Genomic DNA, 27,864 nt, shown 5'->3' on the forward strand with positions numbered 1-27,864 from the left:
CTGAAGTCTCAACTATGTGTTGGATATAGTTCGGAAAAGAAGAAAATAGTCTGTTGGATAAAAGGCAAAATAAGGTAAGTGAAAACAACCTTCCACAACAAAAACAACGTGCTGAGCAATCCCCAAGTTCCAGTACACGCCCGTACAAAACCCAAAATCCCCAAATCGAAGTCGGATTAAGTAGAACTAGAGAATTGGCTGAAGGCAGTTGACTCCACATATTTGTGCTGCCTCTTTGCAGTCTACATTTCTTTCTCTCTCTTCTGAACTAAAAATGGAGACAGCTGATTCTACTCGGACATTTGTCAGGAACGTGAAACGAGTAATTGTCAAGGTCTCAACTTTATCCTCCTTTTCTCCTCTAATTTCTTTTCCTTATTATTGCTTAATCCCTGCATTGCATTTGGCGCTGATTTCCTTCTGTAGAATAATTCTTGTCAGATTGGAAAGAGTCGTCTGTCCTTAATGGAGATTGATTTTAGTTAGCTATCATACTTATGTTTATTGTATGTATAAGGATTTAACTTATATAAAATTTAAGAAAAGAAATGATTTTTTTTGTGATTTTAGATATGCCATAATACTTGTAGGTTATAGACTTTTTCCATTAAGTTAAACTGGAAAGTTTAACTTAAATTGTTTCCAAATTTAAAAAGACTGTCATTCTTTTCGAAACAGATTAAAAAGGAGATAGGGTCATATTAACTGGAACAGAGGGGATAGTTTTTACACTGGCAATGTACGAAAGTTAAAATCATTGTGTATGTTGTTCCTTCTATTCTCTGTCTGTTATTTTAGGTTTTTCTTAATATATTGCTATCAATTTAAATTTTGATGTCATTTTTAAAGGTTGGGACTGCAGTTGTGACACGGACTGATGGAAGATTAGCACTTGGAAGATTGGGAGCGCTTTGTGAGCAGGTGAATCTTATACTCCCTCCGTTTCAATTTATGTGACCCAAATACAGAAATTTGTCATTCTTTTTGCAATGGGATAATAAGAAAATTGTGTCGCATATATTGAAACGGAGGGAGAAATTAGTTTGATTGTTAGTATATATTTGCATCTTCTAAAGCTTACTGCTTTTACTGCAAACTGCATTACAGATTCAGGAGCTTAACTCGCAAGGCTATGAAGTTATTCTGGTGACTTCAGGTGCTGTAGGAGTTGGTCGTCAGCGGCTTAGATATAGGAAGTTGCTGAATAGCAGGTTTCTATCATGTCCTTGCTGTCAAATAAGATATTTACTTAGTAAATAGGTTATAACTAGAATTGTTAATAAACAAGTTTAACTCAAATGTAACTTGACTTATTAGTAAGAGCTAACCTTGACGGTATAGTTGATATTGAATTATGCAAATGAAATACAAACATATCTGAAGTACTCTATCCATCCCATTTTATATGGCTATATTTGATTGTGCATCGGCTTAAGATATTAATTAACACATTATATTAGTGATGGTAGCAGAAAGCATTAAAGCAAAAATAAAAGTTAGTTTGATAGAAAAAATATCAAGTCAGTATAAAATTTGAATAGTTTAATGAATTTGAGTTCTGGAAAATTGTATAAAGATATGGTGTCAATCCTTTTGGGATCTCAATGGAAAGAAGGGTCATATGAACTGGGTCTTAGGTTGTAACTCGTTCATAGATATATATATTGGTTGTACTAATGATCTGAATAATAAAGTAATGCATTATATATATCCCACTCTGTGAATCAGAAATTACTTGAAAAAGAATCAATTTTTACCTTTTGATTTGATATAGTGCTGAAAGGGTATAAACTCTATCTTTTATCCTCAGTGACAAGATTCCAACGATAGGATTTGAATATTCCAGTATCTGCAATTTGCTACTAACTACCAAGTCATCATATTTGCAGTTTTCTTGATCTTCAAAAGCCCCAAAGTGAGCTTGATGGCAAAGCTTGTGCTGCTGTGGGCCAGAATGGCCTTATGGCTCTGTATGATTCATTGTTCAGTCAGGTTGAAGCACAATTCTTGGAACTTTTCTGTTTGGTCTAACTCTTGATTTGTTTGTCATAACCACATAACTGTCCTTCTTAGCTTAAAGGATTGTCTACTGACTTTTTATTCTTTGTACCATCTTTATACAGTTGGATATGACATCAGCTCAGCTATTGGTGACTGATAATGACTTTAGGGATCCAGATTTTAGGAGACAACTCAATGACACAGTAAACTCTTTGCTGTCTCTTAAAGTTATACCTATATTTAATGAGAATGACGCTATCAGTACGCGGAAAGCTCCTTATGAGGTGTGTCTCTCTGATTTTACACTGTAGTTGCTGTCTTCTTGCCCCTTTTTGTGAAAGTGATGTACTTTCAAGGTTTTGCACCTCTTAAGCACAAAGAAGAGAGAAAAACAAAAGCACCCCGCTAAATGTTTTCAAAAAACTAGTGAAAGCGTTTTTCAAACTCACGTAAGAAGAATGTAAGATGAAAAGAACCATACCACTCGTTCCTACGAAGGAAGAATGAAATAAAAGATAAATCACGTTTTTGAAGCAAGAGCTTAGAAAAACTATTCACCAATATTTATTTTCAGTATATTGAGCCCTTTAAATAGGCCTTACGATGAGTAAAATTGATAAGGTTAAGGAAAACAAATCCTAATTAAATTAGAATAAGAATAACGCGAAGAAAACCTATCCTAACTAAAATAGGAAGAAGAATTCTGGTAGGAATGGACTACCAACTAACAATCCTAGTTTGACTAGAACTATAAATATAATCCTACTAAAACAAGAATTAAGAAATCCTAATATTTAAGGAAAAGAAATCCTAATCTTGAATGGATTCTTGGACTTCTTCAATTTCTTGAGATTCTTGGGCCTCAATTTGACTAAGGCTAATTAGTGTGACCATTTTAAATTCGTGGCCCAATTCTCCAAATCCATTGGCACCTTCATGAACCCAATAGCCTCCATTGCTGTAGAAAACATGGCCTCCACTTGTGCTGCTCTAACAACACGTTTTGAGCTTGTATGTTCATCAGAAAGTTCCTCTCATTAGTAGATAGATCACAATGTTTCTTGCTGTAGGGCTGACCAGTTGCATAATTGGTCAATCCATGCGTTGGAAGTTGGAACTAGAAATCCCTTGAGTAACGTTCATGCATCTGTTTCAAGTATTAACTTCATTATGTGCTGTTATTAACTAATCAAAAATAAAGAACTCGTTTGTTGATTTTACAGTTGACATATACATATATGGTTGTCTGATTTATACTTCTACTCATTAGTTCTCTGTTATTGTTCTCATTGTTGTTTCCTGGGATTGGGAGGGGAATGTATTAAGATAGTGCATGTGACCATGCACGTCATTTAAAGTTGGTTTCTGCCACTTTGGTCCCAAAATTTCATCTTTGCTTTAATGAGCTTTTGCTTGGTTGAATCCTGCTGTTCTCTAAATCTGTAATATGAAATCGAGTTCTAGCAAGTATTTCTAGATATAATATCTTATATCTTTTCATTTCCTCAGCTCATGGTTTTATCGTAATAATGAACACTTCTTGTAGGACTCTTCTGGAATATTTTGGGACAATGACAGTTTGGCAGCTCTACTAGCTTTGGAATTAAAAGCTGATCTTCTAGTTCTGTTGAGTGATGTAGAGGGTCTTTATAGTGGCCCTCCCCGTAATCCAGATTCGAAGTTAATTCACACATACATTAAGGAGAGGCATGAGACAGTGATTACTTTTGGAGACAAGTCCAGGGTGGGAAGAGGGGGCATGACTGCCAAAGTAAAAGCTGCTATGTATGCTGCTTATGCTGGCATTCCTGTTGTCATAACCAGGTCTGATACTAGTATTTGCGTAATTGGAATTTTTAATGTTTATGTGCATCAGTTGTACACTTGTTCATTTAAAATATTCAAGTGTTGTCTTCTTAGTTGAGTGGATAGGATTTGTGATACCTCTTTATATATAGGCTTTGCCCTTTTTTGTCAATAAAAATAATATAACTGTCCAAAGAGAAGCATTTGGGATGACCTTAAAAGTGCAAAAAAAGTCTGAATTAAAAGTTGAATTTATAGCTTTGTTGGGGATGCACAAGAAAATCTGAGGTACCTGACTGGAGCTGAAAGGAAAATGCTGTCATTGAGTCTGTATCAAAGTTGAATTTATAGCTTACGGTAGGAAATGCAGAAGAATCTGAGGTCTTTTACTGGAGAAAAAGATGTCATTGTACTGTGATAAAACATGACAATTGATCTGCTGAAAGCACAAACAGGCACACAAGAAAAAAAGAAGAAGAATAAAATAAAAAAAATAAAAATGAAGCAAAAGCAAGAACAAACATGAGGTAAAACCTATTCTGTATTGCATAGCCTGCATTATGAAGAATGCATTTTGAGTAGTATAACCATTTTTTTTTTTTAAAAAATCTTGTTATCTTTGAGTGAACTGCTTGGGCAAACTAAATGAGTGGGTTGGGGCAGTTGACTTTTAGGTGAACCTGCTTCCAGAAAATTTGGCTTCTGGTTGTTGATGCTTAATTAAGAAAAGACGCTCTTCAGCAACGAAAGTATGCCAACGGTGGAGAAGTTTGAGCTCTTTATGCTGCCATATTATTTCTGTAAATATTGGGTATATCAAGTGGCTGATATATGCCTGTAATATTTCATTTGAAAATTGATTGAATTTCAGGCTAAGCAGTTTATAAATGAAAAATTAAAATGGGTAGACTTTTTATAAATCTGTCGCATATGAGACTACTGTATTCTATTGTTGAATATTAGTATGCCTCTTGTGACCATTAATGTCCATAGATAGTGAGAAAGGCAAATGTAATAATTTTCTAATTATGCATGGTTAAGGACCTAGCAAGAGTGTTTGTGTGTGTATGTACACACGCATAGGGTCTTGCTAACCTACTACATTGTTGTAGTAAGTTAGCATTGTATACATATTTTATTTCTCCAAAATACCCCCACGTTTTCTTTAATAGTAAAGACATCTTTGTCTTTTAAATCTATTAGGGCAATCATCTCCATTCAGCCAACTTTCCGTCCTCGTGAATCTGTAATCCCGTTTTTGCTGAAAACTGGGAATTCTTTGTTATTAATGCAACAAATGTCCTTTTAGCAATTTATCAATGTTGGGCTTCAATTGTTTTTTTTTTTTTGTTCTTTTCCGAAAAAAAATTGAATCAAGTTTTTAACAAAAAGGCAGAGGACTCATTATGTTCTGATCTGTAATACTAATCCCCATTTTGATTCTAGATCTGTTCAGATCAAAATCCAGCTATGGTTAATCTTCAAAATGCTGGTCAAACCGGCTTACAATGTTGACGAGTAAAACAAGGAAAGAGGATGTAGAGCTTGTTCTGCATCACTTCATCGACCTCCCAAGGCATTGTCTTCCACTTTATCTGAGTAGAAATTGGGGAATTTGGGTGAAATTCATGAATGATTAAGATTGGACTAAAAACCGATATAGAAAATTGAAGGTGCAGCTTGGACTGAAAAGAGGAAGCTTAAGTAGCATTATGTTCGGACATTGGATTCTTACTTACTCATACTAGATTGTTCTTTTGCCGAGTATCCATAAAATGATAAGAGGAAAAAGGTATACAGTTCCAATTTTCTAAAAGTTATGAACAGGTTAGATTTAGACATATAAAGTTCTAAAGATAAAAAATCTCACACAAAAACATCAGATTGCAACTCCTTCATAGATCGGAAGAGGAAGCTAAAGAGAATACTAGAATGAGAAAAAAGGGAGAAGAGTTTGGGTTTAAGTTTTCAGTAGAGGACAAAAATGTGCTTGCTATTAATGTGTTGCTGAACCAAATATGTTAGCAAAACCTTTTATATATATATATATATAACCTACTACAACTCTCTCTCGCTATATATATACACACACATATATATACTAGGAACCAATATAATAGCAGTCTAAACCTAAATTAGTAGTAGTTTACTTTTAATTCTAGTCTAAAAGTATATTCTACTTAGAGTAGATGATAATAACCTTCGTACTAAATATAGTTTTTCTCTATGTAAATCATAATAAATATTTCTATTTTGTTCTAGATAAATAAAATGTATTCCTAGAACTATTATAGAGTACAATCTTGTATCTATATTTAATTAAATTCTTCTAGATCTTCGCTTAGACATTGAGCAAATATTTCTATATTGTAGTTTGAAGCAACTATTTAGAAGCAATGTAATGAACTACTACAAAAGGCTAGTCTTCTCATGGAGTTTGAGGAGATTGCAAAATATGAAGAGATAGTATGGAGGCAGAAATCCAGAATATTATGGCTAAAGGAAAGAAACAAAAATTTAAAAGTTGCCTAAAAAATGGCAAGTTCTCATAGAAGATTCAAATACATAAATGATGCAAGATCAAGAAGGCCAGGAATCCAAGAAATTCAAGAAGTCCAAGAATCCATTTAAGATTAAGATTTTTTCTCCATAAAGATTAGGATTTCTTATTTGCTGTTTTCTAGGAATTTGATTCTTGATTTAGTAGGATTATATTTATAGTTCTAGTCAAACTAGGATTGTTAGTTGGTATTCTACTCCTGCTAGAATTCTTTTTCTTTTTTAGTTAGAATATGTTTTACTTAACCTTATTCTTATTTTGGTTTAATTAGGATTAGTTTCCTTAACATCATCAATTTTACTTATTGTAAGGCCTATTTAAAGGGCTTAATATGCTGAAAATAAAGATTGGTGATTAGTTTTGCTAAGCTCTTGCTTCAAAAATGTGATTTCTCTTTCGTTTGATTCTTCTTCCTTTATTCAATGTTTCTTGCAATCTTGCGGGATTGAGGAACAAGTTGGTAAGGTTCATTTTATCTTACATTCTTCTCACGTGAGTTTGAAGAATGCTTTCGCTAGTTTTGTAAAAAACTTTAGCAGGATGCTTTTGTTTTTCTCTATTCTTTGTGCTTGAGAGGTGCAAAATCTTGAAAGTACACCAATTTGGTCTCAGAGCATGTTTCAAGTTTCGAGCCTTGATTTGCTATTGTTCATCATGTCGCCGAAGAAGCAAGTACCAAGTTTGGTATTCTCTTCGATCGATTTGAAATTTAAAATTTAGAAATTAAGAAGTATAGTCCTTAAACGAGACAATAGAAAAATTTAAGTGTAGCTAAATGGCATGAAGAACCAATGGATAACTTTACTGAATTAGGTGAACGCTTGGTGCTTCAAAATCAGCCACCAAGTCTAGCACAATGCCGACAACCTTCACCACCACCACCTCCACCACCACATAACATACCAGTGCTACCGCCATGTCTACCACTTTGATATCCAACAATTCAACAACATAGAGCAAGATATATTGAGGAAGCTGAAGAGTTTGAATTTGACCAAGGCATAAGAATATTGTTAGATAGTTATGTAAATAAGTATAGTTCCACATAGAATAAGAGTAGAGTATGTATTGTATATAGTTATAAAAAAGGTTCATTGTATTATAGTTAATACATCAATCAATAATATAATTTTTCCATTATTTCTCACATGGTATAAGAGCCACCGTGAAATATCAATCGATGTGCAAAATACTAGTGACTCCAGGAAGAAGAAATCAGTCAACCCGCACAGTTTTTCGGTGACTATAGGGTTGTCTACGTCGAAGTCATATTCATTTGTGTTGTGCAAAAATCAATACCACCACGAGGTAAATTAGTCTTCGACGACCGACCGACCCATTTCTCCAGCAGAGAACCACCCACACGCCGTCATGCACCAGAAGAAATTTTCCGGCAATGTTCCGAGTCGCGCGCCGGTGCATGAGACACTTTTCGGCCGTATTTTGACAAAAGTCCTTTAGGACAGTTTGGTTGTCCAGTGATTTCGAGCTTACCCATACTAGTTTCTTTTTATTCTGATCACTTTGCAATTTTTCCAGTAGCATAGTGAGTTTTCAGCAGAAACAATATTTCCTTCGCCTGTTTCAGTGAGATGCAGTTGATTGTTTATGTTATTTGATGATATTTTGATAGACCTCTCTTTAATCTAACGATGTCTTTAGGATTTGATGTATTTGGTTCTAAAAATACGGGTTCTAGAAATTCATGCTTCATGATTACTTCGGAGCCCTTATGGGAAGTTCAAACTATTTAGCTTGGGCTTTCTATGTTGAGTTATGGTGCAAGGGTCAAGGTGTTCAAGATCACTTAACCTAAAAGGCTAGTGAGGGAGCATGAGACACTTGCCGACCATATTTTGACAAATGTCCTCTAGGACAGTTTGGTTGTCCAGTGATTCCGAGCTTACCCGTACTAGTTTATTTTTATTATGTTCATTTTGCAATTTTTCCAATAGCATAGTGATTTTTTGGCAGAAACAATGTTTCCTTTGCCTGTTCAGTGAGATACAGTTGATTGTTTCTGTTATATGATGATATTTTGCTAGACCTCCCTTCAATCCAACGATGTCTTTAGGATTTGATGTATTTGGTTCTAAAAATATGGGTTCTAGAAATTCAAGCTTTATGATTACTTCAGAGCTTCTAGAAATTCAAGCTTTATGATTACTTTGGAGCCCTTAATGAGAAGTTCAAACTATTTATCTTGGGCTTTCTCTGTTGAGTTGTGGTGTAAGGGTCAAGATGTTCAAGATCACTTAACCTAAAAGGCTTGTGAGGGAGATGAAAAGGCCCAAGCATTTTGGGAGAAAGTCGATGCTTAATGATGTAGTATCTTGTGGCGATCTATTGATTCCAAGTAGATGCCCTTATTTCGTCCATTCCAGACATGTCATTTAGTTTGGGAGAAGGCTCGCGCTTTATACACTAATGATGTATCTGATTTCTATGATGTGATGTTACAGATGACAAATTTAAAGAAACAGGAATTGGATGTCTACTTACTTGGGATAAGTACAGGCAGAATTTGAGAAGTTGATGCTCGTTTTAGCTAGTGATGCAACAAGAGCAACAACAGAAGATGTTCTTAGTTTTACACTCGTTGGACTTTCTAATGACCTTGATTCTGTACGCGACTAGATTTTGGCTAGTCCGACTGTCCCTACAGTTGACGAATTATCCTCTCGATTACTTCGCGCTGCTGTAGTAGTCAGTCACCGAGTGATCTCATCACAGATAATTGACTCCTCTGTCCTTGCATCCTAGAAAGTGGAAAATCGGGCATCTTAGAAAATGGAAAATAGACGAGGAGGTCGTTTTCGAGGACCTCAACCCAAGTGTTCTTATTGTAATAAGCTTGGACACACTCGTGAGGTGTGTTACTCTTTGCATGGTCAACCATCTAAAAATGCTCATGTTGTTCAAAATGAGATTTCATGTAATTAGGGGTTTTCTTTAATTGATGGGGAATATAACGAGTTCTTTCATTATCGAGCAAGTAAGCAGATACCTCTACAAGTAGCCTCTGTTGCTCAGATTGATACTTATGTTGTTGGCAATCCTTTGCTTGTGTTTCCCAATCTATTACTCTTGGACCGTGGGTAATGGACTCGGGTGTCTTTGATCATATTTCTTGTAATAGGTCACTTTTGGTAAATATTATTTATTCATAGTCTCTTCCCAATGTTACTTTAGTCATTGGAGTCCAAACAAAAGCAAAAGGAGTTGGACAAGCTAATTCCTTATCCTTCGTCACTTTAGGTTCTGTTCTTTATGTCACTGATTGTCCTTTTAATCTTGCATCTGTCAGTTGTTTGACTCGTCCCCTCCATTGTGATATATATTTTATTGATGATTCTTTTGCTATGCAGGACCGCAATACGGGACATACGATTGGCCCAGGGCGGCACAAGGCCTTTAGTACCTTAACTCACTCAATCCCTCCACATCATGTCCAGTTACAGATCCTCCGAACCTAATTCACATGCGTTTAGGACATTCAAGTTTATCCAAGCTTCAGAAGATGGTCCCTAGTTTGTCTATATTAGATTGTGAGTCGTGTCAACTTGGGAAACATAACCAAGCAATCTTTCCGCGTAGTGTTGAGAGTCGTGCAGAACCTATTTTTCTTTAGTTCATTATGATATATGGGGTTTTAGTAGAGTCAGTTCAACCTTAGGATTTCGTTATTTTGTTAGTTTTTTGATAAAATACTCGAGATGTACTTGGATTTTCCTAATGAAAGATCGTTCTGAGTTGTTTTTTATTTTCCAAAGTTTTTATGCTTAAATAGAAAATTAGTTTGGCGTTTCTATTCGCATCTTTCACCGTGGTAATGCCTTAGAATACTTATCCTCTTAAATTATTCATCAAACATCTTGTCCGTATACCTTTCAGCAGAATGGGGCAACAGAGAGAAAGAATAGGCACTTCATTGAGACTGCTCGCACACTTCTTATTGAGTCCTATGTTGCGATGCGTTTTTGGTGTGATGTAGTTCTCACAACTTTTTATTTGATTAATCAGATGCCTTCATCTTCCCTCCGGAGTCAGATTGCACATTCAATATTTTTTCCTCAATCACCCTTACTCTCTTTCCCCCCTCGTGTTTTTGGAAGTACATGCTTTGTTCATAACTTATCTCCCCGGAGAGATAAGTTAGCTCTTTGTGCTCTCAAGTGTGTCTTTCTTGATTATTCTCGAGTTTCAAAGGGATATCGTTTCTCCTTACCTCACCTTCGTAGGTACCGTATGTCAGCTGATGTTGCTTTTTTGAGTCTCTACTCTCGACCTTACTTTACCTCCTCCGACCACCTTGATATATCTGAGGTCTTTCCTGACTTTTGATGAGTTTACTATAGCTCCTCCTACATCCTTAGTCACAAAAGTCTTACTCATACTGACCATTGAGGAATCTAGTATTGCTCCTCCTAGATCCCCTGCAGGAAGACCACTCTTGACTTATCGTCATCGTCCCCATCCAGCATCAGGCCCAGCTAATTCATGTCCTACATCTGGCCCTGCTCCTACTATGAACTTATCTCTTCCTAGTCCACCAATTGCACTTCGGAAAGGTATACAATCCACACTTCATCCTAATCCACATTATGTCGGTCTATGTTTTCTTCGTCTGTTTATCACCCTATTATGCTTTTGTATCTTCTTTGTCCTCTGTTTCAATACCTAAGATTACAAGTGACGGCGTTGTCCCTTCCAGGATGGCGACATGCTATATTGACGAGATGTCTGCTTTACGTGCAAGTGGTACTTGGGAACTGTTCCTTTTTTTTTCCCAAGTAAATCTATTATTGGTTGTCGTTGGGTTTTTGCAGACAAAGTTGGTCAGGATAGCCAGATTGATCAGTTTAAGACCTGCCTCATTGCCAAAGGGTATACTCGGGCATGATTACAGTGATATTTTCTCTCCCGTGGTTAAAATAACATCAGTCTGTCTCTTTTTGTCCATGGCTGTTGTCGCCATTGCCCTCTTTATTAGATAGACATTAAGAATGTTTTTCTTCACAATGATCTTGCAAATGAAGTTTATATGGAGCAACCACTTGGTTTTGTTGCTCAGGGGGAGTCATAGTGGTCTTGTATGTCGGTGGTGCCGGTCACTTTATGGTCTAAAATAGTCTTCTCGAGCCTACTTTGGTAAGTTTAGTGCAGTTATTCAGGAATTTGGCATGACTCGTAATAAAGTTGATCACTCTGTATTTTATCGGCATTCTACTTCAAATCTCTATATGTATTTGGTGATTTATGTTGATGTTGTTATTACCGGCAATTATCAAGTGGCATTACTAAGTTGAAACAACATCTCTTTCAGCACTTTCAGACTAATGATCTGTTTACATTAAAGTATTTTCTAGGTATTGAGGTTGCTCAGTCTAGGTCAAGTATTGTGATCTCACAATGGAAGTATGCCTTATACATTCTTGAGGAGATAGGAATGCCGGGCTGTAGACCCATTCACACTCCTGTGGATTCGAATTCTAAACTTTCGCCAGGACCGGGGGAGTCACTTAATGATCCTGCAAGATATATGCGGTTGGTTGGTTAGTTAAATTACCTCACAGGTACTAGATCTGACATTTCTTTTCCTGTGAGTGTCGTGGGTTAGTTAATGGGTTCTCTCTGTGATAGTCATTGGGATGCAGTTGTTCGCATTCTTCGGTATATAAAATCAGCCCCACGCAAAGGATTATTGTTTGAGGATCGAGGCCATGAGCAAATCATTGGATACTTAAATGTTGATTGGGCAGGATCACCTTCTGATAGACGTTCTACATATGAATATTGTATTTTAGGAGGAAATTTGGTGTCTTGGAAGAGCAAGAAACAAAATATGGTTTCTCGGTCTAGTGTAGAAGCAGAATATCGAGCAATGGCTATGATAATTTGGATCAAACAGTTGCTCAAAGAGTTGAAACGTGGTGAAAGCAGCCAAATGGAACTTGTGAGGGATAATCAAGCTACCATTTTTATTGCACAAAATCTAGTGTTTCATAAGGAACCAAAAACATTGAGATTGACTCTAGAGAAAAGATACTCTCAGGAGATATTACTATAAAGTTTGTGAAGTCGAATGACAGCTTGCAGATATTTTCACTACGTCCCTCACTGGTCCTCGTATTAGTTACATATGTAACAAGCTCGATACATATGATTTGTATGCACCGACTTGAGGGGGAGTGTTGGATAGTTACGTAAATAAGTATAGTCCCACATCGAATAGCAATAGAGTATGTATTGTGTATAATTATAAATAGGGCTCATTGTATTATAGTTAATACATCAATCAATAATGTAATTTTCCGATTATTTTTCACAAGTACCAAGGGCCCAATATGATAAATATTCAGATAATCAAGGGAGTGAAGAGGACAAAGCTGACGAAGACAATATCAAAAAGACAAGGAACATGCATTGGATCCATAAATTGAGGATTTACTACCAAAGTTTTATGATGATTCATTGGAGTATCCAGCCATGTATGTCATTGACTTTCCGTCTTTCAGAGATGCTCAACACAATGTTGACTTGATTGTTGACTCTATCATTCCAAACAAGTCAGCATATTGCGTTAATCCTAAAGTCCATAAAAATATGCATGAACAAGAGGAAGGATTACCTAAAAAAGAGTGGATAATGGAGAGTTTGAGGTATATTGGAGGAACAAGATGTCTTCACTTGATAAATATATTTGGCCATCATCAAAGTGAATTTTGGTGTATAACCATTGCAATTGATGCATTCCCAAGAAAAGCGCTGATCTCTATACTTAATTCAAAGCTAGACATGGAGTTGACTAAGTTTTTTGAAGTTTTAACACCAATAACTTCATATTGTAAGTTGAAGTTTGATAGTCAACATAGAAAGATTACATGGAGAAGGCTTAATAGAAAGTTAAAACTTAGAAAGTGGGATTTAGTTCGACCAAATGCAAAGTTCACTTACAACATGAAGAAGCTCCATAAATAAGCTAGCAAAATGTAACTTGAAACCTGGTGAGTACTGGGTCCCCATTCCTTAATATAGCAAATCTTGCACCATCTATGGAAGTTGTTAGACTCGAGGAGGAGTCTTTTTCAACCAGGGGGAATGATGCAAAATCAACAAGGCCAAGAATTTAGGAATTCAAGAATCCATTCAAGATTAGAATTTCTTCTCCATCAAGATTAGAATTTCTTCTCCATCAAGATTAGGATTTCTTATTTCCTGTTTTCTAGTAATTTGATTCTTGATTTAGTAGGATTATATATTTGTAGTCCTAGTCAAACCAAGATTGTTAGTTAGTATTCAATTCCTACTAGAATTCTTTTTTCCTTTTTAGTTCGGATATATTTTTCTTAACCTTATTCTTGTTTAATTAGGATTAATTTTCCTTAACATCATCAATTTTACTCATTGTAAGCACTATTTAAAGGGCTCAATATGCTGGAAATAAAGATTGGTAATTAGTTTTTCTATGCTCTTGCTTAAAAAACGTGATTTATTTTGTATTTCATTGTTCTTCGCTTATTCAACGTTTCTTGCAATCTTGCTGGATTGAGGAACGTGTGGGTGAGGTTTCTTTTCATCTTACATTCTTCTGACATGAGTTTGAAGAACGCTTTCACTAGTTTTGTGGAAAACTTTAGCAGGGTGCTTTTGTTTTTCTCTCATGTTTATGCGTGAGAGGTGCAAAACCTTGAAAGTAGATCAGACATCTTGGTGGTTCAAGGTGTGACCATTATTAATCTGGACGATATCGAAAGGGAGGTTATAGCCTATTATCAGACCCTATATGCTGAAACAGAATCTTGGAGGCCTGAGTTCAACAAAATGCATGGGTCAAGCATTAGAGAGGAGGAAAGGGAGTGGATGCAAAGAGACTTTGAAGAACAAGAAGTAGTGGAAAGTTTGAAATTATGTGAAGCAGACAAGATGGATACCACTTAGAGACCAATACTTCATGGAGAAAGGTTGTGTGTAGTTTGACAAGACTGAATAGGGGTGCACAAGATCTGTTAATAGTCCATATGTGGTGGGTGTTGCAATTTTGGAATTCTCTTGTGGTTAACACTAGCATAAAGGTGGGTAATGGAAGAAACACTTTATTTTGGAGTGATAATTGGTTAGGACATGATCCACTTAAAGAGATGTTTTCCGAATTCTATGGTATTGCCACCATACCCGAAATTAAAGTGGAAGAAGCCCGGGGACAGCATGGCTGGAATATCACTTTTAGAAGAGGGTTCAGTGATTGGGAAATGTCAAGAAATGCTGACTTCTCTAAAGCTTTGGAAGCTTTCTAGGGTCTCACAGATCATGTAGATACCTTACTATGGAACAAATGTAAGAATTGGAGCTACACTTTCAACTACGCCTATCTTGTGCTTTCAAGTAAAGGCCAGCATATTGAGGGATGGTCATGGAAGAATATGGAAAGCTAAAGCTCCTTTTAAGGTGGTCTGTTTCTCATGGCTGGGTAGCAAGAGAAGCATGCTTGCCTCAAGAAAACCTGAGAAGAAGGGGATTTCAGTTATGTTCTAGATGCCTGTTATGTGGTAGAGATCTGGAAACAAACAGCCATTTATTCCTGCATTGTCCTATCACTAGGCAACTGCGGAAATCGTTCCTTAACATTGTGGGCCTCAGATGGACCATGCCTGCAACTACTGAGGAGCTTTTGAAGTCTTGGAATAACAATGGAGGTTCACTTAGTCTGAAGGCATGTTGGAGGCTGATACCTGCTTGCATTTAGGGGACAGTATGGAAAGAGAGGAATGCATGAGTTTTTGAAGATAGATATAATCCCCTCCAAAATATCAAGATGAATTGTATTCTCTTGTTTAATTATTGCTGTAAGGAAAGTCATGTAGAGAATACAGAGTCCTTGGTTGACATGTTAGGCTTTTTGTAACTTCGATGGATCAGTTTTGATTTATCCACCTTGTACATATGGTTTTCTGCATTGCCTTAGTGCTTTTTCTAATATATTATTACAAGTCTCAAAAAGATTCGAGGTAACAATAAATCAGCCTATAGAGTGAATATTTTAGTCATCGTAGGAAAAGTGCTTCTAGTTATGTATGATAACACTTTGTAAAGTTGCTCATTCTAATGCATTTTAAGCTTTGATAATCCTAATGTTGTAAGTTCAATGGTTGGAAAACTTAAAAATTTCTATTCATCCACCCAAATCTAGGATTCTAAGAAGATGGGTGCACTATTACAAAGAGGTGAATCTAGAAGTTATATTTGTAAGTTATTGCCCTGAACCTAAAGGTTAAAATTATAGGTTAATAGGTTAAGTTATAGGTCAATCTATTACCATTTAGAAATTATAGCTTGAAATTAAAAAAATGTGTGCAATTTTAGAGATTTTTAACATATATACCTATATTCCATATCAAAAATATTGGGTCATTGAACCATGTTATATTATCCACTGCTATTAGTTTTAATTATTTAAAAACTTGCTATGACAAAAGGAGATCAAGGATTTCAATGTCTTAGATATGGGGATTTTGAATGAATAAATTAAATTAAAAAAGAAAGAAAAAGAAGAAAATACTTAATTAAAATACAATAGGGGACACTAGATATGCCTTCAAACTGAGATTTAAACCTCTAGTTCACTTGTAAAGGTGCACCCAATAATCATTGCATCACAGGACTCTTTGAGCTAGGGTGCACACATGTATATTTAAGCAATTTTAAAGAAATATAACATTATTATAAATGATATAGAGAGACGAGTATGGATTCATGTGCCCCATGCTCCAACACATAGATACGCCCTTGCATCCACCAACAGATCTGTTAACACTTAACACATTCTGGAGAAGACCACCTTCGAATCAATTTAGACTGTTCTCTAATCCTCAAATACAGATTCCTGCAGGTTTCTTTTTTGGTAATTAGCCTTTGTTGTATACAGTTTATCAGAAGTCCTACTACAATTGAAGATACTTTATGCTCTCTCTTCTAGTCCAAAAAGAAAATGTTGGGTGCATTAACTGCTAAAAGAGATTACTCTATTTCATCCTTGGACTTTTACCTTGGAAATATAAAGTTACTGTCAAAAATGTCGACTATGAGCTTAGCTAGAAAGAATAACTATGTTCTGAAGAACTTTTCCAAGCTGTGGCTCAGTGGATGAAGCTGGGATAAAGATCATAGGAGACCACGGTCTGAAATCCAGCAGAGGCCAAGTGGACAAAGTTACCCTAGCCTGTATGTGTATTGGTGGGAGGATGTAATTCAGCAGAGGCCAAGTGGACAAAGTTACCCTAGCCTGTATGTGTATTGGTGGGAGGATGTAATTACCCGGTGGAATAGTTGAGGTACGTGCAAGCTGGTCCAAAACACCAATAAAACACCATTGCTATTTAAAAAGAAAAGGGTGGTAGCAGAACAAGATGGTGATAGTAAGTGGTTAGGTTGAAGACGAATGCAATAAAATAAGGCTGAAAAACGAATGCAAATCAGTACATGAGTAAAACGTATTATATGCAGCAAAGCATTGTTCTTTAGATGTTCAGTGTGAAAGTTGATTTCTCTGAGTTTCTTACTCCCTTCACCTAAAATTTCTGCTGATTCTCTCTCTCTCTCTCTCTATCCGTCTGTGCGCGTTCACGGGGATAAGTGGCTTCGCTGTCGATAACATCATTAAAGTGCTACATGGGGAATGTATCGGCACCCTCTTCCATCGTGATGCCAATAAATGGGCATCAACTGGAGAGATAGGTGCTCGTGAGATGGCAGTTGCCGCAAGGGAATGTTCCAGGCGGCTTCAGGTATATCTAGAGAGACATCTGGCTGTAACATTTTGTAAACCGCATGGATGTGAATATTTATTCTTGGTTCCTTCACCTCCAGGCACTTTCTTCCCAAGAAAGGAGTAAAATGTTGCAGGATATAGCTAATGCATTGGAAGCAAATGAAAAGGCAATCCTCGCTGAGAATGAAGCTGATGTGGTTGCTGCTCAACAGGCTGGATATGAGAAGTCTTTGATATATCGGCTGGCATTAAAGCCAAGAAAAGTAAGAGCGTGCTCACTTTGCAACTTAGTCTGAATGATCATGTACCTTTTTAGTATTCTTGCTGAAAGGGCTACTTCTTTGTCATAGATTTCTAATCTTGCAAATTCAGTTCGTGTGCTTGCTAACATGGATGAGCCCATTGGTCGCATTTTAAAGAGAACGGAGGTAAGCAAATCACATCAAATATATGTGGCATAAGGTAGTTTTTATTGACATGAGTAATAGAGAACAAATTGTGAAAAAGAGTCTTGTGAAGTACTTATTTAGGAAAAAACTTCTGCACTGTCAGACGATTTAGTGGGTACTGTACTATGTCCATTGACAATTATATTTAATGGTATAGCCAAAGCTATTTTGTTGTTGTTGTTGTTGTTTTGTTTCTTAGCCATGAAAAGAACTGGGCTGACTTGTTGGAATATTGGGAGCAACAGAGATGTCAATTTGTAACTAGAAACCTTTATTGATCAGTGTTCAGTTATTAGCCTTTAGTTTCAGAGTGAGATGTTGATTTAATGTCTGGAATATTGTCGTCTCGTCCAGGTTGCTGATGGATTCATCTTGGAGAAATCATCATCTCCATTAGGCGTTCTATTGATTATTTTTGAGTCACGACCGGATGCACTTGTACAGGTAAGCAATGCTGGCAAAAAGAAGTTTTCCACTAGCAGGAAGGTTCTGCTGCATGTCCAATATAAATTAGTAGGGTTCTCTTTTTAGTAGTTATGAAACACTTTTTCTTTACTAATGGCGGGGACAATGGTGATTAACATATGTCTGTCTATGTAAACTTCACGGAATTCTCTGCATGCTTGAATTGCATGTCCTTGGATTATACCTTTACAGTTCACAAACTCGTTGCACTTTTTTTGCATGACTAGATAGCTTCTCTAGCAGTCCGAAGTGGGAACGGCCTCTTGTTGAAAGGAGGAAAGGAGGCCAAAAGATCAAACGCTATCTTACACAAGGTTTAACTGATAGTTTATGTTCTCATACACTCTTTACTGAAGCTTCACGTTTCCATCATTTCATGTCCAGCTTTGTCACCTTCTCCTCTTTTTCTTTTTTGTCTTAGGTGATTACCTCAGCGATTCCTGGAACTGTTGGTGAAAGGCTTATTGGACTAGTGACTTCTAGAGAAGAGATCCCTGAATTGCTCAAGGTACCTGCCAAATATGTTAAATGAGAAACGTATATTCTCCCTCTCTTTCTTTTTTAGGAAATCATGACCTACACTGGACATGAGTTTGGTTCTTAGTTTTTTTTTTCTTGCATCCCGCAGCATGATGATGTGATTGATCTTGTTATTCCAAGAGGTAGCAATAAACTTGTTTCTCAAATTAAGGCATCAACAAAAATTCCTGTTCTTGGCCATGCTGGTAATTATGTGTTAATTGAGTATTGGTTACTTGTACATGCTAGACTCAATCTCTGCTTTGATGTCACGGATTGTTTTCCTGCGATGGTCATATTACTATGTTTGCTTCCAGATGGAATTTGCCATGTTTATGTTGACAAGTCTGCTGACATGGATATGGCAAAGCGGGTTGTTGTGGATGCAAAAACAGATTATCCTGCAGCCTGTAATGCGATGGTAGTTTGTTATACTTTTTCATAAAACAGTGTCCAGTTTTAACCAGGTAGTTTATTGATTTCTTTTCTTTTTGTTTTTTTGCAATAAAATTGTTTCATTGCTTTCCCTGGTAGGAAACACTTCTTGTGCATAAGGATTTGGCAGAAAATGGAGGTCTTAATGACCTGATTGTGGAACTTCAAACAAAAGGTAGAACTTCTTTTTCAAATTCCTTGTGTAATTAAAGCTTCTATATGCTTACTGTGGAGTCTTGACTTGAAAGTAGGGAAAATAGAATCTGAGGGTATTTCTGATAGCAAAATCTGCTTTGTAATGATTATTTTTGTTAATCTCAGTTTAGCGTTGAGTTGCATCACCCACGAAAACACTCTTGTTGTTGAGGCTCATCTATAATGAACAGCTATGTTGCACGGACTCTCTAAAATGCTGCCTAATAGTTTTCACACAGTTTTGCGTACTAATCATTCTGTCCTAATAGTTTTAGAATATGGTAAATGCTGTCTTTCCTCAACATCCTTTTTTTTGTTGAGAAAAGTGACTGACTATCCTCACATTCCTTGGCCCTGAAAATAAAGTTTAGTTAGATTGAAGAAATGTGAACTGATGTTTGCATTTGTGGCAGGGGTTTCTTTATATGGTGGACCAAAAGCAAGCTCCCTGCTCAAGATTCCAGAGGCGCGTACTTTTCATCACGAATATGGTTCACTTGCTTGCACTGTGGAAGTTGTTGAAGATGTATATGCTGCAATAGATCATATACATCAGCATGGAAGGTGTTATGTTTGCCTAACTTTTATCTTTTACAAGGCTGCATTATGATTTTTTTCTTTTTCAAATTATTTCATATTGGAACTCTTATACTATGCAAACTTTTGCAATCCTTATTTTTATACCTAACTCATTGGCAGTGCCCACACTGATAGCATTATTACCAAAGATCAGGAAGTTGCTGAAATATTTTTACGTCAGGTTGACAGGTACATTCTCATGTTTTCAACTTCATCTTTCTGTCATGACTGATGAGTAGTTTCTTCAATCTGATATACTAAGACCTCTGGAATTTCATTAATTTCTGATAGTAAGTTTTGCTCATTATTGTTTCATTTAATTGGGGGAACTAGTACTACCATCCCTGTTTAAACATGTTTGATCTTCACTTTTCAGTGCTGCTGTATTTCATAATGCAAGCACAAGATTTAGTGATGGGTTCCGCTTTGGACTGGGTGCAGAGGTATATAATCTATCAGTGGTTCCAAATTGTCTTTTGCTATCATAGTTTCATATTTGTAAGTATCTTGATTGCTTTTGGGTGAATAGGTTGGGATTAGCACAAGTCGTATTCATGCTCGTGGCCCAGTTGGAGTTGAAGGGTTGCTAACTACGAGATGGTATATTTGTTGTCAACTCTCTTTTGATTTCAATCCCTGTTTTCTACATCATTCTGGCTTTAAGTCCTATCTGGAAAACTACCACTCTTGAGACTTGAGAGATTGCCCTCGGAACAAGAGACTTCTCAAATCTCTTTGGCAATTCATGTATCCCATATGATAAAAGAGAAAATAGAAGTAAAGAAGATGACGTTGTCAGTTAAATCCCTTTATGTTAGTCGAAAATGAAGTCTCTCAGCTTGACCTAGATCCCATGTGTTCCCTATAAGAGATGTCCTCCAGCTTTATTGCATTTGCTACAACTTGTTTATCTTTTTGTCTGTTTGCTGCATGAACTTGGTTACTCCCTCTGTTCCAGTTTATGTGAACCTATTTCCTTTTTGGTCCGTTCCAAAAAGAATGAACCCTTTCTAAATTTGGTAACAATTTAGCTTAAAGTTACAACTTTACCCTTAATGAGAAGCTTTTATAACCACACAAATACTCTGGGCCCCATTTGAACTTGTTTAGGACCACAAATTCCAAAAGTCTTCATTTTTTACTTAAACTCCGTGCCCAGTCAAACAGGTTCCCATAAATTGGAACGGAGGGAGTATTAGTTATTACTTCATTACAGGATCACATCTGACTGAACTGGCCTCACTTTAGTTTTTTTCTTGACCAAAACCAGTCTTTTATATCAAGTGTAGCCAGATCTCTGTGCATAATTGCATATCCAGCCTGCAGTCCATTGCCCGGTAGTTTTTCTACTTGGCAAGATTTGGATGCGGTAGGCCAAAGGACATACATCACAAAACTCCTTAGCTAGTTCATATCGTTTAAGTAATAAGTCCAAAGAGTTTGAACTTTTAAGTTCTTGAGCACGGCTGTCGAGTAAAGTCAAAGAATTACTATATTTCCCTCGACCAGAAAGAGGTACTACATTTCTGCTTATACATTGAAAAGGTGTGTGTGTGTGTGTGTGTATAGATATACCCTTCTCTGTTTGTGCCTTCTTCTATTAGACACATGCTTTTATTGCATGTTGCACATAAAGCCCGGCAAACGCTTGACTTTTTTTCTTTCTTTTTGCTTGGAAAATACTGGAAAATCACACGAAAATGGATGCGTAAACGATCATCTCTGACTAAAATTGGAGATGGAGACCTAATATCAAGAATCTACTCTATAGTTGCTGTATGTACTTTTTTGCCATGAACTCTTGATTCTTATCAGAAATCTTTCTTGACTCTCTTCTTTAGCAGTGTTATGAAATAGGCTGGTAAGACAAATTTCACTTAGATTGACTGCTATTCAGGAGGCATGAATGCTTTATCCCCAAAGTGGAAAAAAAGAGATCAGAGGCATGAATTTGCGATGGTTTTACTGGGTGTATGGCATGTGTAAGAGGAAGAGTTTAGTAGCTGTACAAAATTTAGGCCAAATACATAAGTGGCTACCTAAAATTGCCACAATTTTTCATGCACTTCAACTAAGGCTCTTTCCTATTAGACACTTAAAAATATATCTAAAATGTGTATTGAGCACTTCATTGACAATCAGTCAAAAAAACAAAGCGAGTGTAAATTCACTCGTGGATCATGTGGCAAATCGACAAACGGGATGAAGACATGTGTTATTTCGACCCAAAATAATTATTAGAAATATACTTTGAGGAATTTTTTAAAATAAAAAAGACTATTTTCACTAAACAACCCCCCCCCCCCCAAATCCCAATTGTCTTCCCCGCTCACCCAAACCCCGGTTCAGTTCCCAATTCCCCCCATTCACTATTGTTGTAACCTTAGCCTTGCTTCATCTCTCATTTTGATTACAACTGTAAACAGCTGCTACAACCAGAGAAAAACCAACAGTATCTGAGCAAGCAACAACCAAAAAATATCCGACCAGCAGCGGCCATTGAAAAAAACTCGAGCCTGGTCCAAAAATTTATTCTCCGGCAACTTGTACAACGAGCTGACCCTTTGTCTCCTTTTGTTCTATTCTCTCCTCATTTCAGATGCGCATTAAAAAATCCATGCACCTTCAAAATAATATAAGAGAACCATTGAGTTTGACCGGATATCTTGCTGGCGATTCCAGTTCCGTCAATGACAACGAGAGCTTTGACGGCGCTGATGATGAAGAAGGTTTTGAGAATAAGCTGAAGGAGATTTTTTTAGGAAATAAGGTGTACGCGGCGAAATCAGAAGACTTGATTTCTCGCTATCAAGACATTTCGAAACCATGCCCCGGGACCTCGAGGGCGGGAGGCCGCGATCGAGGTCTAGGGCTCGGGGCTCGTCGAAGCCCGACTCGGAAGAAACGAGGAACGAAGCCAGGACAGAGGGGGAAGCCCCCTAGGCACATGGCTACGTCTGACAGGCCCGACCTATCCGGAGCCTATGCTGAGGCATCACGTCTAGCTGTCCCATCCCTGCATCTTTACATTTAATGCATTCTGTACCATACTGTGTTCCCTCGCCTATATAAGGGGAACCCATACCATTTTGTAAGGGGCGGATGTTGCTCCATCCTCTCCACAAGTGCAATAATATCTCTCTCTCCTTTTTCTTCTAAGTTGTTCGCTCTCACTGGCCCGAGGCCGCTTTAGCATTTATCATTCTCTTATTTGTTCTTCACTACTTTGCTCAATATTGGTAACATAGAGCCTTACTCGATCATATCCCTGCCTGTTATCCCATTCCCGAGTGCCCCCGATAGTTCGAGATCGATTCTAACGCCGACCCCGAGGTCCCATCGACCATCTATGCACCCGGGCAACAGCCCCCCTTCGGTTTGGTTACTGCCTCTTTTTTAACTCGAGCTCTATCGTTAAACTTAATATTCTTAGCATCAACTGCTCTAAAAACTAGCTCGGGAATGGATCACGTATTTTTAGAATTCCATTTACCCTTGCTCGAGCCAAATCCTCCGAGAGAACGAAGGCCCTTGCACCGACCTCCTCGAGTACCTCTCTCCGGGATCTACAACGAATATATTCCTCGATCCTCTTCTCCCGGTCGAGGGCTCGCTTTAGCTCAGCTTGGGCATCAACAACATCTTTCGTACGAATCACCATCTCACGATCAGCCCTGGTTTGGCTTAATGCCGCTTCTGCCCGGACATCAATTATCTCGGCAAAAGGGAGTTAGCCTTGAGGTTAGAAAGGAGCGAAGCACGTACTACAGGAAGTTACGTGCTCCATCAAATAACTCTCATAGTTCGAGCTCCAATACGCCTCATATTGCCAATGCTGCAGCTCAACTTCCTTCTCCTTGCTAAGGAGCCTAAGGGATTCGCCCTCATCCATAATTTTCTGGAGCTTGGCCCCTTGACGGAGCAACTCAAACCTAAGCCTATCACAGGCCTGCACAAGGTTCAATAGAGGGAGGAGGACACATGATACAGGGAAACTGTGCATAAACTCACCACAAAGTGAAGCCGACGGACTTCCTCGAAGTCAGAACACACTCCTGTTGATCCTGCCCCCGCTGCCCCAGAAGAACTGACCTCGGGCACGACATGTTCGCTCAAAGGAACCGTCGGCCGAGAGTCGGGCACTCCGGGAGTAGCAGACTCGGGCGATGCCCCTTCCTCGGAAGTGTGAGCCCGACCAACACCACTAAAGGCTCCGTCGCGCCATGGGTGCCGATCCCTCTTATTGCCGTCGTCCCTCGGCCAACGATTCCTTCCCCTCTTCAGAAAAACATTGCCTCATCCCAAGGAACCACCTGATATCTGCAAACGGCGAATCCAATGCAAATGAAAGGGGAAAGTATTACCTCGGGTATACGAAGGCAAGACAAAGGCGGCATACGCACATACCTTGGTATTGTGCCCCCCATCTGGTACGAAGCACAACTCGCCACCTGCGCTCGCCGCAGGACGAATGGGTCACCAGCCTCTGGACCCAGCCGGGCAGATCATGGACTTCACCCGGCATCCACGAAATTGCTGCAACAAGGGAGACAACATTATTACTCAGCTGGTTTTCGCTATATGCGGAATCTGAAAAAGCGCCAAACGCCTCACTCACGTGCATGATTCCACCCTTCGGGAAATGGCAAAAACTCCACAGGGATAATATTGGTCGTCCGGACTCGGACAAACCAACTGGCCCACTCTCGATCCTCGCCTTCCTCGTCATCAACAACAAAGGGCGTGGACGAACGACACCTCAGAGTTAGCAGGCCTCGATGATGAAAGGGTCGATATAGCCTGACAAGATGGTCAAGCGTGAATTCAAGCCCGGCTTTCTCCGCGAAGAATCTTGTCATCAATGCCGTTCGCCAAAACGACGGATGAATCTGTGCCAGGGTAACCCGATACTTCGAGCAAAAATCAAGCACAACCCTATTAGGGGGGCCAAATGCGAAAGGGTATAGGTATACACTCAAAAATCCATCAGTGGAGTCCGCGATGCCCTCATCTAGGGAAAGCACCTGCAGTGTTATCCCCTCGCTCCACCCGCAGTACCTCCTTGCCATCTCCAGGTGTTCCTCTCTTATCAAGGACGTCGTCTCCAAAGCAAAATCCCTCGGTTCCTGAGTATCAGGAGCAGCGGCCCCCCTCCCCTGTCGGATCGGCCCCGAAGTGGTTTCCATGACTATGGTGAAACTAACAGGTCAGGGCAAGGGTGCACACCAACACTTTTTGCGCCTAAAGAGACGAAGTACCCCGTGCCAAAGCAGAAAGGCGGCTATCTAAAAATAGTGAAGTCTTGCGAAGGAGCTGAAGCCGCCCCACATATATGCGAGAAGCAGCGACGATTCGCCTGCCCGAGGCAAGCCCCGAGAAGCAAACAACCTCGAAACAGATCGACGGATCGGTACCCGATCCAGAAAGCACCCTTCAACGAGGAGTCAAGACTCGAGGGGCCATTCATATTATCTCCAAGCTCGAGGCAGCACTCTACATCAAGAACCCCCGGCCCAAAGAAGTCGGACCTCGGTAAGCTTTAAACGCCAACACTCGACGCAAGGAAGGCACCTGGTCTCGTGATCCCCTCTTTCTGAAAAGAGGAATAAACACAGGAAGCTCCGATCGCGAAAGCTCCACGAAGGTCCGAGGAAGCGACTAAATATAAGTAAACTCCTCATCAGAAGTCAATCCTATACATTCTAAAAAGGTTATCTACATCAAGATCAATAGGGACCCCCGGGTACCCAAAGATGACCGTCATCCAAGATAACATTCCCGAAGGCCCTGGAATTCGACGCATGATCTCCAAACAACTCGGAGGGCCTTGATAGCTCGGACCTATCAGATCAATCCAAGATTGATCCGAAGCACGACGATGGGTTCGGAGGAGAGCCATGTCGATCAGCAGAAGATCAGAGTGAACGCTCGCGCTCAAGTCAGATATCAACAATCAACGAGTAAAAGAAGGCATTCAAAGAGCCTCGAAGGGCATGAGAGCATACAGAAACAAAGCAAAGTAAGGAAAGCAGAAGTCAGCAAAGTATATTCTTATTCATAAAAATTTGCGTACAGGCAGCGAGGGGTCATTACATACAATTATCATAGCCAACGAAGGCACTGGGATAGGAAAAGCAAAGCCAAGGCACCCCCATTTATAGGGGATTACAACACAGTCATCTAGGCTTTGGAAGACTGACCGACGGGCGCAGTTAATGCGTCCATGGAAAACCGAACCGACGGCGATACCTGCACATTGGAAAGCAAGAATCAAGGAGTGCAATGAATGAGGTCGAAAAACACGAGCCCGTGGATGCCCCATCACCGCGAAGCTTACGCCAGGGGTCGCATCATCGATATGGCATCGCCAAAAGAAGCTCGAGGAGTCAAGTGTAAGAATCATTTCCCATCACTTCGTTATGGGAAACGCGGAGACTATCTGTTCGCAGCGAAATCAAAAGACTTGATTTCTCGCTATCAAGACATTTCAGAAGCATGCCCCGGGACCCCGAGGGCGGGAGGCCGTGACCGAGTTCTCGGCCTCGGGGCTCGTCGAAGCCCGACTCGGAGGAAACGAGGAACGAAGCCAGGACAGAGGGGGAAACCCCCTAGGCACATGGCTACGTTTGACAAGCTCGGCCTATCCGGAGCCTATGCTGAGGCATCATGTCTAGCCGTCCCATCCCCGCATCTTTACATTTAATGCACTCTGCACCATACCGTGTTCCCTCGCCTATATAAGGGGAACCCATACCATTTTGTAAGGGGCAGATGTTGCTCCATTCTCTCCAAAAATGCAATAATCTCCCTCTCTCCCTTTTCTTCTAAGTTGTTCGCTCTCACTGCCCCGAGGCCGCTTTAGCATTTATCATTCTCTTATTTGTTCTTCACTACTTTGCTCAATATTGGTAACATAGAGCCTTGCTCGATCATATCCCTGCCTGTTATCCCATTCCCGACTGCCCCCGATAGTTCGAGATCGATACTAACGCCGACCCCGAGGTCCCATCGACCATCTATGCACCCGGGCAACAACCCCCCTTCAGTTTGGTTACTGCCTCTTTTTAACTCGAGCTCCATCGTTAATCTTAACATTTTTAGCATCAACTGCTCTAAAAACTAGCTCGGGAATAGATCAAGTATTTTTAGAATCCCATTTACAAATTTAATTGTTGTTACCATTTTCACGGTAAACATAAGGAATGATTCTTTGTTGTTCTCCTCGGTCTTGTGTAATAAATGAAATTGGAGATAAAGATTAGAGGATGGTGAAAATGATCTCAAATTAAAATTTCTCTGAGAATGGTGCTGGTGGAATTGGAAAGTTTGTAAGGAATGATTCTTTGTTTTGGTGCTTAAGTGGTACTGCTGGCCAGTCATCGACGATCCTGAGTAGAGTGGCCGATGGGTTTATTGTGGTTTTCTGGTGAAAAGTTAAAAAATAAAATTTTAATTAAAAATAAAAATATTAGGCTCATCACGCACTCAAGAGAACTGTTATTCACATAACATGACATCTCATCATTTTGTGTTTAATAGCACACATTTATTGAAGTTGGGAGTGCCTAATAGGAAAGAGCCTAAGTTGAAGTGCTGACACACATTTACCTGTGCTTTTTCAGCCGTTTCTTTCTTGATTTCTTATAAAGGAATTTGTCTTTGTCAAAGTTTTCTTAAGGCCGTTTAGTTAGTTTCCTTGGGCATAACACACTTACATGCATTTTGTTGAAATTATTTAGCCAATGCTGCAATTTTCTGTAGGCTTGCGAGGGGAACTGGACAAATTGTTGACGGTGATAAAGCAGTTGTCTACACTCACAAAGACCTTAGTGGGCTTGAGATTGCATAATTGACAGCATTGGTTGTCCAGTTATGTTTTAGGAAGATCTTCTGTTGTACTATTGGATGCGGGTAAAGCAGGTTTGATGCTTACTCTCTGTACGTTCCAGTCATGGATCGACTTATGATCATTTGCATGCTACAGGCCAAAAGCACTGTAATATTATTTTGTATATCAAAGTTTCACTGCTGCATAGGTTATAACATGTTGCATTATAAACTCGCAGGCTAATTATTACTTTTTCTTA

General features: G+C 38.8%; 1 protein-coding gene across 1 annotated transcript; it reads left to right on the forward strand.

Annotated features, from left to right (window-relative positions):
• On the forward strand, window positions 1–27,864 carry LOC104222627 (delta-1-pyrroline-5-carboxylate synthase). The gene is made up of 20 exons (XM_009773868.2): window positions 1–334; window positions 850–921; window positions 1,108–1,211; window positions 1,890–1,992; window positions 2,124–2,285; window positions 3,548–3,825; window positions 17,001–17,151; window positions 17,234–17,398; window positions 17,486–17,563; window positions 17,939–18,028; window positions 18,277–18,363; window positions 18,471–18,557; window positions 18,678–18,774; window positions 18,886–18,989; window positions 19,103–19,178; window positions 19,612–19,762; window positions 19,898–19,966; window positions 20,154–20,220; window positions 20,307–20,377; window positions 27,539–27,864. The coding sequence occupies exons 1-20, from the start codon at window positions 275–277 to the stop codon at window positions 27,624–27,626; spliced, it is 2,160 nt and encodes a 719-aa protein (XP_009772170.1). The 5' UTR covers window positions 1–274; the 3' UTR covers window positions 27,627–27,864.

The sequence above is a fragment of the Nicotiana sylvestris genome, chromosome 12 (assembly GCF_000393655.2).
Source record: "Nicotiana sylvestris chromosome 12, ASM39365v2, whole genome shotgun sequence".
In the NCBI taxonomy this organism is placed as follows: domain Eukaryota; kingdom Viridiplantae; phylum Streptophyta; class Magnoliopsida; order Solanales; family Solanaceae; genus Nicotiana; species Nicotiana sylvestris.

What these genes read in the sequence shown, in the direction of transcription:
- LOC104222627 (XM_009773868.2), top strand. Translation starts at nt 275, where the DNA reads ATGGAGACAGCTGATTCTACTCGGACATTTGTCAGGAACGTGAAACGA. An exon ending in TGAAACGAGTAATTGTCAAG is followed by an intron (nt 335 to 849) that starts GTCTCAACTTTA and finishes TCATTTTTAAAG; the next exon opens with GTTGGGACTGCAGTTGTGAC. An exon ending in TGGGAGCGCTTTGTGAGCAG is followed by an intron (nt 922 to 1,107) that starts GTGAATCTTATA and finishes ACTGCATTACAG; the next exon opens with ATTCAGGAGCTTAACTCGCA.